Below are 12956 nucleotides of genomic sequence, written 5' to 3' on the forward strand. Positions count from 1 at the left end.
AAAAACTATTTCCTTTGCATTAGCATGTGCCAGTGTAAACACCAAGTTCATCCACATGGGAGGAAAACATAGACTCCCATGTCACCATGACAGCGCGGACCATTGAGTGTCAGTGGAGATTACACATTGTTCTCTGTGCTGTTCACACTTTTCTCTGGTTTCTCTGGTTTTCTCTGTTTTGCTGATGTCAAACACTGACAGTTGAGTAAACAAAGGGGGTAAAGTGTGTCCCCTCCCCAATCCGTCCAATTATCGCAAGCTGGCACCGTGTTTAAAACAATGTGTGATCAGTTAATTCTGTGCCTTATTACAATTTGGGAGCATTTTGTTGTGGCAAAGTGAAGGCTCCGGCATGATGTTTGTTTTGAAACTAAAGGCTGACTTCCTAACTAACACCATGTGGGACATGGTGTAGAAAAAGAATATGGGTCATGAACCATGCTGTACCATGCTACTACAGTTGATTTCTTTTGCTTTCTCCCCTGTGCACAAATGTAGTACTAAACCTTTTACAGTATCATCCAGTCTGCAGTCACTTACCATGAGTATTTTTACTTTTCACTTTAGTAACCTTCGCATCCTTCAGAAGTCTACATCTTCCACATCAGCGAGTGGTGAAGAGTGGCAGGAAAAAGCTCTGTGCCTGGGCTCAGCTGACTCCTGTGGCACTATGCTTGTTGGACACATCTTGGGTTTTGGAGAGGATGAACTGGGTTAGTATGGCAATTAATAAAAAAGCTAAAAATGTAATTGCTTCTGAGATCTTTTATCTTTGTTTCTTTTCTCTCTTGCACTGATCTTTCTTTAGATTTACACCTGACCTATGTTATGACATATTTTCTGAAGCAAGGGTTTTAATCCATGACTCCTTGAAGGCTTGTTGACTCTGTGTGTGTATGTCTGTGTGTACAGCACATACATACATAACACACATAACCACAGCATAAAACACCACTGAAAATCTGAAAACAGGCAGCATGGTGGCGTGATGGTTAGCACTGTTGCCTCACAACACCACTGTCTGGCCAAGGCCTTTCTGTGTGGAGTGTGCATGTGTTAGCCCTGCATCAGACTGGTGACCTGTCAAGGGTGTACCCTGCCTCTCGCCCTATGTTAGCTGAGATAGGCCCCCCACAACCCTGATAAAGATGCGACTGGATGGATGGATGATAAAGCCAACACGCCTCTCATTAAGTAGTCCAAACATCTTAGTTAGTTGTCATTTTTGTAGGATAGTCATAATCTTCCAAACCTCCTTAATTCACTGTGCCACCATGACATGTGTTAAGTGTTTCTCTGGGCAAGTTAAAGATTAAGTTAATATATGCAGAGTAACCTGAAATGAACTGACACAAGACAGTTTTATAAGTTGGATCCCCACCACACACTCGAAGAATTGTAAACCGTGAGCTCTGATGTTTCTGATTAAAATGAACACATGATGTAAATTGTTCGCCCAGCCATCAGAAATCTTTGATCACAGTTGTTGCCAGGTCTTGGAGTTATTGTTTGACGAGATATTTAAAGATTTCTGTATTCGATCAGGATTTGCAAGTGGTGCAAGAATTGCAGCGGGGGCCAGGCCTATGTCCCAAAAAAGAGGCCCCACAGACAGATGTTTACAATTTGTCCCCCTATGGAATTTTCTTGCAGGCTTGTTCCTCATTAAATCATCTGCCTGGTTCCCAGTCATGAGTATCCAATTGTCTCATTAAACTCTTTTTTAAAATCCATTGGCAAGTGCAGAAATGCAGAAGCCTGTGATACACTCATTTTCCTAAACCCCTCATGTCCTCCCCTTTCATTTTCTTGTGTTTCCTTGTCTTGTCTTGTCTCTTCTTTAGTTAGGCACTGGGATCTGCTGAATAGTTGTTCGGACATTGGAAGTATTTCCATCAGATGATGCTGATGGGATTCCCACTTAACTGTTCTTCTTTTGCAGGTGAAGTCTACATACTTGCAAGTAGTAAAAGCATGGTGCAGTCACACAGTGGGAAACTCTACAAGCTGGTGGACCCGAAAAGGTAAAAGCAGGAAGTCCCTTGGTAATTTGTGCTGGTATGTAGTTAGTTGTTCGGTGATTAAGTGATTCCTTCTTAGTGGGGAGGACATTCAGCTGTTCATTAAAAAATCCTGCATTACGTCCACAAGAGGGCAAACCAAGACAATGAGAGACAAAACTACTGGTAAATCGCTCTCTCTTGAGTTGAGTTTAGTTATAAACTCATTCCCCAAAGGTTGTAATTGAGTTATTCGTTCGAGTTAGTCTGAACAACATTTTCAGTAGCTTTAAGTGTTGATTGTGATTCCTGTCAACAACAACACAGATTATTTTCAGTATATTCAAGCAGGACAGCCGTTCCCAAGTATTGGAGAATTTGGGATTTTTTTTAGACAGCAATTATAATTGTTACCTTAGCATGTTATTAGCCTATTAGCCAATTCTTACCGTTAACTGTTTTAGGCATATTAACGCAGCTTTAAAAAGTTAAGGAGGTTTAAAAAATTAAAAAATACAAGCAAATAATTCAACAGTGTGAAGTTGTTTAACCGATATCATGAATTCATAATCACAGCTAAAGTTTGGAAAAATAATTCAGGAGGATGATATCTGAAAGGTGAAGCAGCAAACGCTGTACGTACTAAGGTTGTCACGATACTTGATTTTCCTTATACCCAGGAAAATATTCTAAATACTAGATACAATTTTTGAATTTTTGATTTTGATAAAAATTACACTTCCTCTTAGAACAATAAAACGAATAACATCAATGATGACAGCATTTTTAGGTTGCCAGACATAAAGAAAATACAGTAAGGTAAACATGTAAGGTTGGCTGAGGTCGCACTGCACTTTTCGTGACTTGGCACCATATTTTTTATTTTTGATCAAAAACAAAAGAAACACAATACTTTCTAGATACAAATATTTGTGATATCATGGTAAATGAACTCATTGTATTAGGATTACAGACAGGCAGGAGGTTTTCTCAAGCATTAAGGTTATCATTTTTTTTATATTAGCCATAGCTGCTAGCCTCTTTCTTAATGATAATAGACAGCTAGTGTGGCTATAAGGTAACTGTTAATACTTACCGGTAGATGGATAATGCTTGTAGACAACAGCTAGGTTCTGTGCAGTTATCTATGATGTGTGTGTGTGTGTGTGTGTGTGTGTGTGTGTGTGTGTGTGTGTGTGTGTGTGTGTGTGTGTGTGTGTGTGTGCTGATATCAATACTATTGCTAAAGATGATCTAATCAGTATTAATTTTGTATTGTCAGTTAGTTTCTTAGTATTGAGATATATGTATATGTATATGTATGTATGTATGTATGTATGTATGTATGTGTATATATATGTGTATATATACGTATATATATGTGTATGTGTGTATATATATATATATATATATATATATATATATATATATATATATATATATATATATATATATATATATATATATATATATATATATATATATATATATATATATATATACACACACACACATATTTTTTACAATATGTGTTAATGTGTGAATAAGTGTTAATGCAGGTGAATACTTCACTGTTAGCAAAGTCATATCCGTTAACACCCCTAATCAGGACTGCCTATTACAGATGGAAGAACTACAGTAAACCACCAGCTTTATTTTCATGCTGTGATTGTTTTGTTGTGAAATTTAGATGAGCCTAACAGCATATTATGAGATCTTAGTTACTCACAGATCATCACATTGAAGAACAGTGTCATCCTCACTGCTTACACACATTCCTGCAAGTAGAATTGTTTATGCACATTACAGCTTCCTAGAATGGATGCTGAGTGGTTACTGGAGAAAAAAAAATAGCCTTTCAAATTGTTTGCTTAGAAAAACACTGCTAGCAGCACTGATTCTATTGCTTTATTCAACTTTTGTCTACTGGTTAGATGCTAAATATGCAACAGTGATATTTTGGTAAGTGTGAGGGAAAAGACAAAGACACCTGTTGTCAAGTAGCGACATTTCAACATATTAACCACTAACAGGGTGATATGGACAAACTCTGTATAGCCAAAATATCCATGTAGATACACTATCCATTCATTTTCTTCCACTTATTGAATTCAGGGTCACAGAGGGATTAGAGTCTATCTTGGCTGTCATAGGGGAAGAGGTGGGGTACACTTTGGACAGGTCGCCAGTCTATTGTAGGACTAACACAGAGAGACAGACAGCCATTCACACCTACATCCAGTCTAGAAGCACTAATTAACCTAACATGCGTATCTTTGGACTGTGGGAGGAAGCTCAAACACGCAGGCAGAGAAGGCCACAGCTGGGTGGTGGATTCGAACCCTCCAGCACACGTCTACTTCCCTTTGGGAGGTGAAATCCATTTCTTTTCCAGTTTAATGCTTAATTAGCTGTGGAGGGAACATGTGCACAAGTGCAGCTTCATCATTTATATGTCAGTACATGTCACCATATCATAATCCTTACCATATGCATCGCAGTATTAGAAATCATTCTGATAGTGATAGATCTATAAACTCTGCTTGGAGAGCCAAGTACATGTGAAAAACATTTGTCACTCAAGATGAGGAAATATGAAAACGGAATGAATTCGACCCACAAAAATACAAGAGGGATGTATAAAAAGTTTGATCCGTAATATTTGCAGTACAGAAATCACTTCAAACATAAGAAGACTTTGTAATTCAAACCAACTGCATATAAAGTCTCAAGCCAAACCCACTCAGTGATTGTGCTTTATCTTTTTAATCAGTGCTTTTGCAGGGAGATGAGAGCATAAGATCCTGTAGGCCTACCGGTTCAAGTGAATGAGTGGCTTGTGATTAAGAGAAGTAAATAAAGTAGCATAAGCATACTGAGGAGAAAGAACACAATAGAAACATATTCACATCTTATTATTCCTGGGTGACGGCAGTGCCACCCAGGCATTAGCACAGTTAATTACAGCACAGATGTTTCAAAGGGGGCCCTGATGGCTTGCTTCGTATTTATGTTTTCTGGCATGGCTGCTGGACGCATTTCTCCCAGAGAACAGTTCTTTCCACCATCAACTGGACTTGTTTAGTTTGTGTGGACCCTGTGGTGTTAGAGTCCTGACTCCTAATACACTCTGGCTTCGTTATTAGGATTTTGTTACAGGGAGGATGGAGAGAGGGGGCAAAGGGGGGGAAATGAATAGGGTAGCTAACGTGTCTGACCCCAGCACGTTATCAAGTCTGGTGGTCCTCCCTTCTTTTCTCTTCCCTACTGCAGGGACATCTGGACTCTGAAGCCCATTCAGACAGAGGTTTGTTTTAGAGTGTGGTGGTTTTTGTGGCCCGGTATAGCATCTCACGCTGTGTTTTAATCAACTCTGTGTTTGGGAACATAGAGTGGGAAAAAGAGGAACCGTTAGGGGAGCGGTAAAGGCTTACAAGGAAACATCAACCATAAAATCCCTCAGCAGTGTTTGTGTAAACACGTCCTGGCCAAATGACTTCATTTTTAGGTATTTGTTTGTCAGTTGGAGTACCCCTCCAATAATAAATAGGCCACCATGCATTTTGAAACATGCCGAATGGGTGTGGTGTGACTGAGGTTGTACGCGAGAGAAAGCAAGAATGTAGAAAGGCGCGGCTTGTTTTTGGTGTTGCAGTGGGATAGAAATATGCATTAATATTTATCATTAATATCTTTACTGACCGTATCTCAGTGTGGTGACTGTAAGATGTGGTTGTGGTTTAACGATCAATGAGAGGACCTTAGAGTTTAGAAGATAAGAATAGGTATCTGTGGAAGCATGTTTAATGTTTCACCTTTCCACAGCAAAGTGATTAAATGTAATTTCTACCCTTTGTTGCTTGTCTTTAACATACATCAGTAACCCTGGTTCTGCACTCCTGAGTGTGCCTCGAACATACTGCAGGTATTCAGGGCCTGGGTTTTGCTTCTTTTCTGTCCCACTGAGTCTGCATTTAATAACAATTATTTGTACAGTGAAAGCATTATATTTGTGCCAGGAACAAACCTGTTTTATGTCCTTTTACCTGTTCTGAGGGTCATACAGTAAAGTTACGTGTTTATCACATCATAATTCAGAATCCCCACGTTGCACCCCCACCTTGCTCCTATGGTCAGTCCTTGGCAGGAGCTTAATTAACATATAGAGCCAGATCTCCTGCTGCTTTCTGGTACAAAATGCAATTTGCCATTCTTCATGTTGCAGCTCGTCACAGGGAAAGCAGTATTGAGAAGGACTTTTCACACGTTCGGGTTTTGTCAGCTGCAAGCTAGACTGATTGAATTACAGTGAGCAGAGCCCTTAAAAAGACACAGTGAACTTCAAATAGGGCCCTGGGACCTCCTTTATGAACTGCATTAGACATGGAAGTCACAAATCACTAGATGTGCTGAGGAAGGAGACCACGGGTGCTCCTTCGTGGATATATTTATCTATATGTGTGCTTTTCTGTGTGTTGTGTGCATAGATGTAAACCATGTGGGTGGTGGGTACACACACACATGCGAGCTTGTGTGCGTGTGTGGTACGCCAGCTCCCAGCACGCTACAGGAAAAAAAAAGTCTTTTCTTTATTTTCCTATCCCTCCTAAATCTTCCTACATCTCCGCTGTGGTCCTCCCCTTGACAAAGCTGCTTGCTAGTCCCACTGAATAGCCCTGGCTCCTACAATACACAGTAAATTTCTTACACAATTAAAACAAGGAAAGAAGCTACAAAAGGAGCCCCCAAACAATGGAGTTGGATGACAAAACAGCAAAAGAGACCACACTGGGCCGTTTGATTAGGCCATTGTTAGAGTGCACAGTGTACACCACTCCATAGCCCTTTTCTCACATACACCTCGTGTCAATCAAACAGACCCTGCGAGCTAACAAGCTAAACACAGATACACACTGATAACAAGTTTGAGGCAGAGCATTCGCACTCCTTCGACATGGAAGATTTGAAGGATGGTCACTGTTAATGTTTAACTGACGTAAGGGAAGAAGAGAGGACACAAAGAAAGAACCTGATCCTGCATTCATCTGCCCTGTTCTGTATGTTATCTTTGCAGCTGTGCTTGCGTGCTTTGTCACTTTTTGCTCTGTTTTATGTTCAGTTATGGCATGATCAGTGTCTCATACCACTCTCTGACTTTAGTTGTTCTCTTTCTGTCTCTCCACTTGTAACTCTTGTGGAAGCACTATCGCCTTCTCCCACTCCCTTACTCTCACACATACGCCACCCCTCCCAAAGTTGATAAATTCCCACAGTGGCTGTTGACCCAGCTGCCTTTGTCAAGTGGTGCTACCAGCAGGTGCTGTTTTCACAGCCACCCTGGCAGTCGTACAGGCTGTTTAGTAGCACTGCTGACCCCTGCCTGCTATTAACAGTGTTAGCTACAGACCAGCCCCCCCAATTCTCTAGGGACTCTTACTCTTTCTCCCTCTCCTTCTCTTTCTGTTTTCTCCCCTCTTTTGCTCTTTTTTTTTTTTTTTTAACTACATGCAGCCTGCAGCAACAAAAGCCAGCAGAGATGGAGTATGGAGTTGGGTGCTGATGGGAGCATGGGAATCAACCCCCACCGACACTCCATCCTCAAAATTTAAAGCAACTTTAACACATACACACAGGCAGTGTGTCTGTCAGAACACCTGCAGCACACTTTTCAAATCAGGAAATCAGCATTTAAGATTTTCTTTATTTAACATATATTTGTGAAATTCTTCAAATATATAATTAGTATGCACAAAATCAAGTGTATTTATCCCCCAGTTGTTAGTATTTTTTGTAATAAAACTGCATCTTTCATTTAAATCTGTACAGCAAGTAAAATGAAAATAATTTATACCGAAGTACCGACTGCTGGAACAGGTGATCAGCACCTCACCAAAGCAGAATAGAATGAGTATCTAGTGGTGCTTCCACAACAAACACAAAGTAAACACTTTGAGGAGCTTCATTACTCACAGAACCTGCTCAGTGGGGCTACTACATGCAAATCCAGGTTGGCATTTACACCGCATTACCAAAACCTGTCAGAGCAACTCTTATGACACCTCCGACACTCAGAAATGGAGGAAAAGCTTATTGATGCCATTTGCGGGCAGCCTTCGCTCTTAGAGACAGGTAAAACAGGAAAGAACACAATCGTAAGACTCTGATAAGTTCTGAGATGTTATTGTAACGTAAAACGTGACTACCATAGGAACAGCTACCCAGATGGAAGTAATATGTATTCTAAAAATAGCTGATTTGAGCTTTAATATACAAATTGCTGGTTGTATGTCTTCAATCTAGTTTTGGCTTCTCCTGCTGATTGACTATTTGCTCCCCTGCCATGATTGATGAGGCCCGTCCTATCGTGGAGTGAGAATTACATACATACACATTCAGTGACCTCACTGCTCACGCCTCTCATACCAGCACCGGTCCACAAGAGTCCAGTTACCCTGCCTGTGTGTCAGACATATGCACACACGCCTTAATGTCCAACAATGTTTTGTAGCAGAATGTTTACACATCTATTTTTCTTCCTCTCTCTCCTTTTCACAAATGTACACACTAGCAAATGTGTGTGTGTGTGTGTGTGTGTGTGTGTGTGTGTGTGTGTGTGTGTGTGTGTGTGTGTGTGTGTGTGTGGGCACCAACAGACGCTTCACATTCGAACTTGATTACGCACTCACTGTATTATTTCCAGATTTGTGGAGCGTGATATGAAATAATTGTGTTTCAGCCCATTTGCTGATGTGCGTGTCTGGATGTTTGTCTTAATATGGAATAATATGCTTCTCTGGTGTTCAAACTTGACACATATGGTGTGGAGATGTTTCTGTTTGTGTCTGTGTGCATTTTCCAAACCGTGTTCATATCTGTGGGAGCCATGCTTTAACCCCGTATGTCGTTTCGTTCTTCGAATAAGAATTCAAAATAAAAACAACCACACATGAAGCGGCTCATGTCCCAACTACACGCTTAAATATTAACTTGCTATTAATTGGTAATACGTAGAAAAAGAGCCGCCGTCACTTTAACAGCATGTCACTGGAAAAAGAAACACACGCCTCCTTCAGGAGCAAATACATAAATTTTTAACTTGGCAAGTTAAAAATTTACATCTTAAAGTCCCTCACTTCAAAAGTGCTTTCCCACTTAAGTTACATATCAACAAAACCTGATAGGCTCGAAAATCTGAGATCACGGACGCAGCGTGCGATGGCAGATTTGTCTTGTTGTACCATTCAAAAATAGCTTTGCGGTAAATAAATAGCTACCACAATACATCACAGTCAAGTGTTAGATGCTTAAATAGAACACATTTCCTACAGTCCCATCCTAAATCATGGTATAGTGTTACTGTGTAGCTCAGCCAGTGTGAGTTGGATGAGTGTTTTGTTTTTGTTTAGTCTCAGCTTTTTGTTTAACAGGACTTTTTTTTTTAAAGGTTGCGTGAAACTTTGTAGAAACTGTTGTGATCTGGCAACTAAATGTGTTTGTGGGCGAGGCTCAAACCTCTAAACAGACTTGTGTAAGCCCAATTAAACGACCCGTGGACGCTGAATGACTGATTTCTGTTTTGGACACAACAGCAGTTCATTCATTTGAGGCAGATGCTGATTAATAGGTAGAATTTAAACAACATATAGCACATCTCTTGACATGCAGTCATCCAAACAGTGAATTATACCAAAGCTACATGCCTTTAAACCACATTTTCCCTTCATAAATCAACACAATTCTGATTCTGTGTTATTATTATTATTAAGAGTTGAAATATGTTCTCCGGTTATTAACTTGAAATGTCTTGTATTATTTATTTGGTTATAATAAATTGTCGCTGTGTCGCTGTGGCTTAATCACCATATTGAGAGGCTTCTGTCTGCTGAATACTTACTTTGTCTTCTTCTGTTTTTTTAACAATTGCTGCAGGCCTTACACCCCTAAGGAGTGCCAGCATCAGGTGGAGCCACCGGAGCTGCTGATGACAGCTTGTTCCAGACACTGTAAGAACGGCCGCTGTACTCCCACCGGCAAATGCTGCTGCAACCCCAGCTGGGAAGGACAATTTTGCCGAGTTGGTAAGAGTGCATCTGTCGCCCTCAGCGTATAACATGGACCAACATCGACGTGTTCTTTCACTTCAGATGTGGAAAAGATGTTCAGTAATATCTGCCATAGTTTCCCTAATCAGAAATCAGAGTACGTCTGAATAAAACAAAGTTTAAAGTGTTTTCACTCTCTCATACCCTGTGACTGTAGCCAAATGTGAACCAGCCTGCCGCAATGGAGGAGTCTGCGTGGAGCCCAACAAGTGCCTGTGTAAGAGTGGCTACTCCGGAAACCAGTGTGAGAAGAGCGAGCGGGGTATGCCCAACGACCAGGAGAATGGCGGGATAGTGGACCACATCATCGACATGACCTCGTACCTCTTAGACCTGACCAAGTACGTCGTATAGTGGTGTGCGGAGGGGGCCGCTCCCCATCATCCATCCTCAAGTCTACACACATCTACCTTTCGCCCTCAAAAGACTCTTAAAGAGGTTTGCTAAATGTGGCCCCTTAATTTCCCCTCACATTCTCACGGGCAAGCACACACACACACACACACACACACACACACACACATGCAGGACCCCATCAGACTGCTTTTAAACCACATCACCATACCAAGCTTTTCCTCTCCTTACCTATAAGCTACTTGTTCCTGAACACCAGGCCTGGCATCCAAGCCGTGTTCACATTTCAGAGAGCCCTGCAGACAGCTGATTGATGAGTTCCACTAAGACATTTCCTCTGCTGCTCTAAAAACGCCTTCACTGGCTCCACAGGAACAGGAACTCTGCCGGAGCGGACTGTTAAAACCCCGAGACTTTTATGCTGCCTTACGAAAAATGGAGTTTGAGGCATTTCAGTGGAGACAGTTGATTATTCAGGAGTTCATTAAGGATTCAGAATTGGGTGGCTCAAGATGCAGTTTGTGTTCACGGTCCGTTGAAAACCTAGCAAAGAAATAAATGTCTACGCACTCAGACTGTGAGCACGAGGCATGCGTCTCATAGAGCCTGCAGTGCTTTTTGCTTTACTATTCCAAAAGCACTAACAAGAGGAAGGCTGTGTTGACTCATTTATGTTGTGTTCAGTTTGTGGGTACATAGTCATAAACAGCAATTTACAGTATAAAGAACGTATCACTCATTTGCTATCAGTGTACAGAGAGGATCTACACACAGACGTAGGAATGAGCGAGTTGAGAACATTGTACTTTGTCAGCGCCAGTTTCATGCAATTTGAACGGAGTGTTCGAATCCCATGCACTGTATCGTTTTCCTTTCATTCACTTTTTTATTCAAAATTAATTTCAACATTTATTAAAAGCGCAATGAGAGTAGTTTCAGCTCCACACGTTCACACAGCACACTGTCACAGGTATGGTTTAACAAACTCTTTTCATTGCGTCACACACTGAAGCAGAAAGCTGAAGTCAAAACTATAAAGGGAAGGGATGAAACGCGCTGATGTATATTTCCAATAGAGCTTACCTACTTAGTAATACAAGAAAAAATCTACAAAAAAATCTATAGCATTACTATTGTTATCATAGAGGAGGGTTTATTTTTTTAAGCGTAATAATATATGGGAGAATATGGTGTTTATAGAAAGCAATTTTACACTAAGCTCGTCAGTTCATGTCATTTCATGTTGTACTTATACATATGCAGCTTTTATAAAAGACACGCGAGGATGTTTTCTTTTTTTGCCCAGAGTACAAGTAACGCATGTCTGTGCCTGCAAATAGTCATTCGGAGGAGTTGGTGAAGCTCATCTAAAACCCACCCACCCCCACCCCCACAGCAAGACCGTCAGAATTGTGCTTCTGTAGTAAGATGATCAAAGATCTCAACAGGCCACCAAGTCAGTGTGGAAGGAGCTCAGAGACAGGGCTGGCATTAACCTGAGGAAGAAAGTGCAAATTCTCTTGTGAGCATTTCCAGAGTAAGGCAAGAAATTTTAAGAATGTGTTTGTTATTATAGATGCATATAGATGCATTCTTTCAAACCCGAGACTCATCCTAATAAGAACATTTAATTTTTTTACTTTTCTTCTTCACTACCCGTAAAGCCAGTCTTCCCAGAACTGACAGCTGTTGTTTTAAGTTTTTAAGGAAAATATTTATCCTTGTACTTTATCCACAGCTTTTATTTTGAAAATCTAGTTTCAATAACTTGATTTTCAATTAAAGTTTAGTCAATTGAAGTTTAGTGGCCATAAATGATGTGCTTATTGTTCATCTCCTGCTTTCCTTGTGTTTGCTGAAATAAAACAACTGTACCTGGTCTTAAAACATCAAAAAGGAATTCATGCTGTAAAATGGAAAATTATAATTTTTTAGCACTTAATGTGAAAGTTGCATTGTAGCTGCTGAGACGGCGTGGTGTGAATAGAATAACCATTTTCATTATTTAAGTAGTTACACAAATAAAATAATTATTTAAATTCTCTATGTTGTTTTTACCATTGTACTGTATGTGACAATTTTGTATTCCTGTATTGTAAATAAAAGTAGGGATAACTTGGTTTCTCTTCAGAAATATCAATATGTCTATTAAAATGTATAGCATGTCTGAAATATTTGTCTCTCTTGTTTAAGATGTTTTAAAAAAAAGTATCTATTTTTAAAATTATTTTCTTATATAAATTTTCTAATCAGTTCATAGTGTGTACTATAACATAAAAAAATTTTAACAGTTAAAATTGACCAACTTGGAGCAACATAACTATAAATGTAACTATTAGGAGTGAAAACATTTCATGAATGACTTATGAAGGAGTGGTACAGCCATTAAAGGGTTCCCTATTCAATCAGAGCTTGGTGAAAAAGGAGCAACCTTCACAGATGACTAGGGATGGGTACCGGTATCGGTTCTGATATAAAATGGTAGTAACCAGACCGAAAA

At 40.1% G+C, this 12956-nt stretch overlaps 1 protein-coding gene across 1 annotated transcript in view; it reads left to right on the forward strand.

Moving 5' to 3' along the window:
* Window positions 1-12575, forward strand: part of hhip (hedgehog interacting protein) — a 37276-nt gene extending 24701 nt beyond the window's left edge. Inside the window, exons 10-13 of the mRNA XM_026171335.1 lie at window positions 568-713; window positions 1943-2024; window positions 9930-10078; window positions 10260-12575. Coding sequence (XP_026027120.1) covers window positions 568-713; window positions 1943-2024; window positions 9930-10078; window positions 10260-10456 — 574 coding nt within the window. The 3' untranslated portion in view covers window positions 10457-12575. The remainder of the gene's footprint in view (window positions 1-567; window positions 714-1942; window positions 2025-9929; window positions 10079-10259) is intronic.
* The last annotated feature ends 381 nt before the right edge of the window (window positions 12576-12956 follow it).

The sequence above is a fragment of the Astatotilapia calliptera genome, chromosome 6, assembly GCF_900246225.1.
Source record: "Astatotilapia calliptera chromosome 6, fAstCal1.2, whole genome shotgun sequence".
Taxonomy (NCBI): domain Eukaryota; kingdom Metazoa; phylum Chordata; class Actinopteri; order Cichliformes; family Cichlidae; genus Astatotilapia; species Astatotilapia calliptera.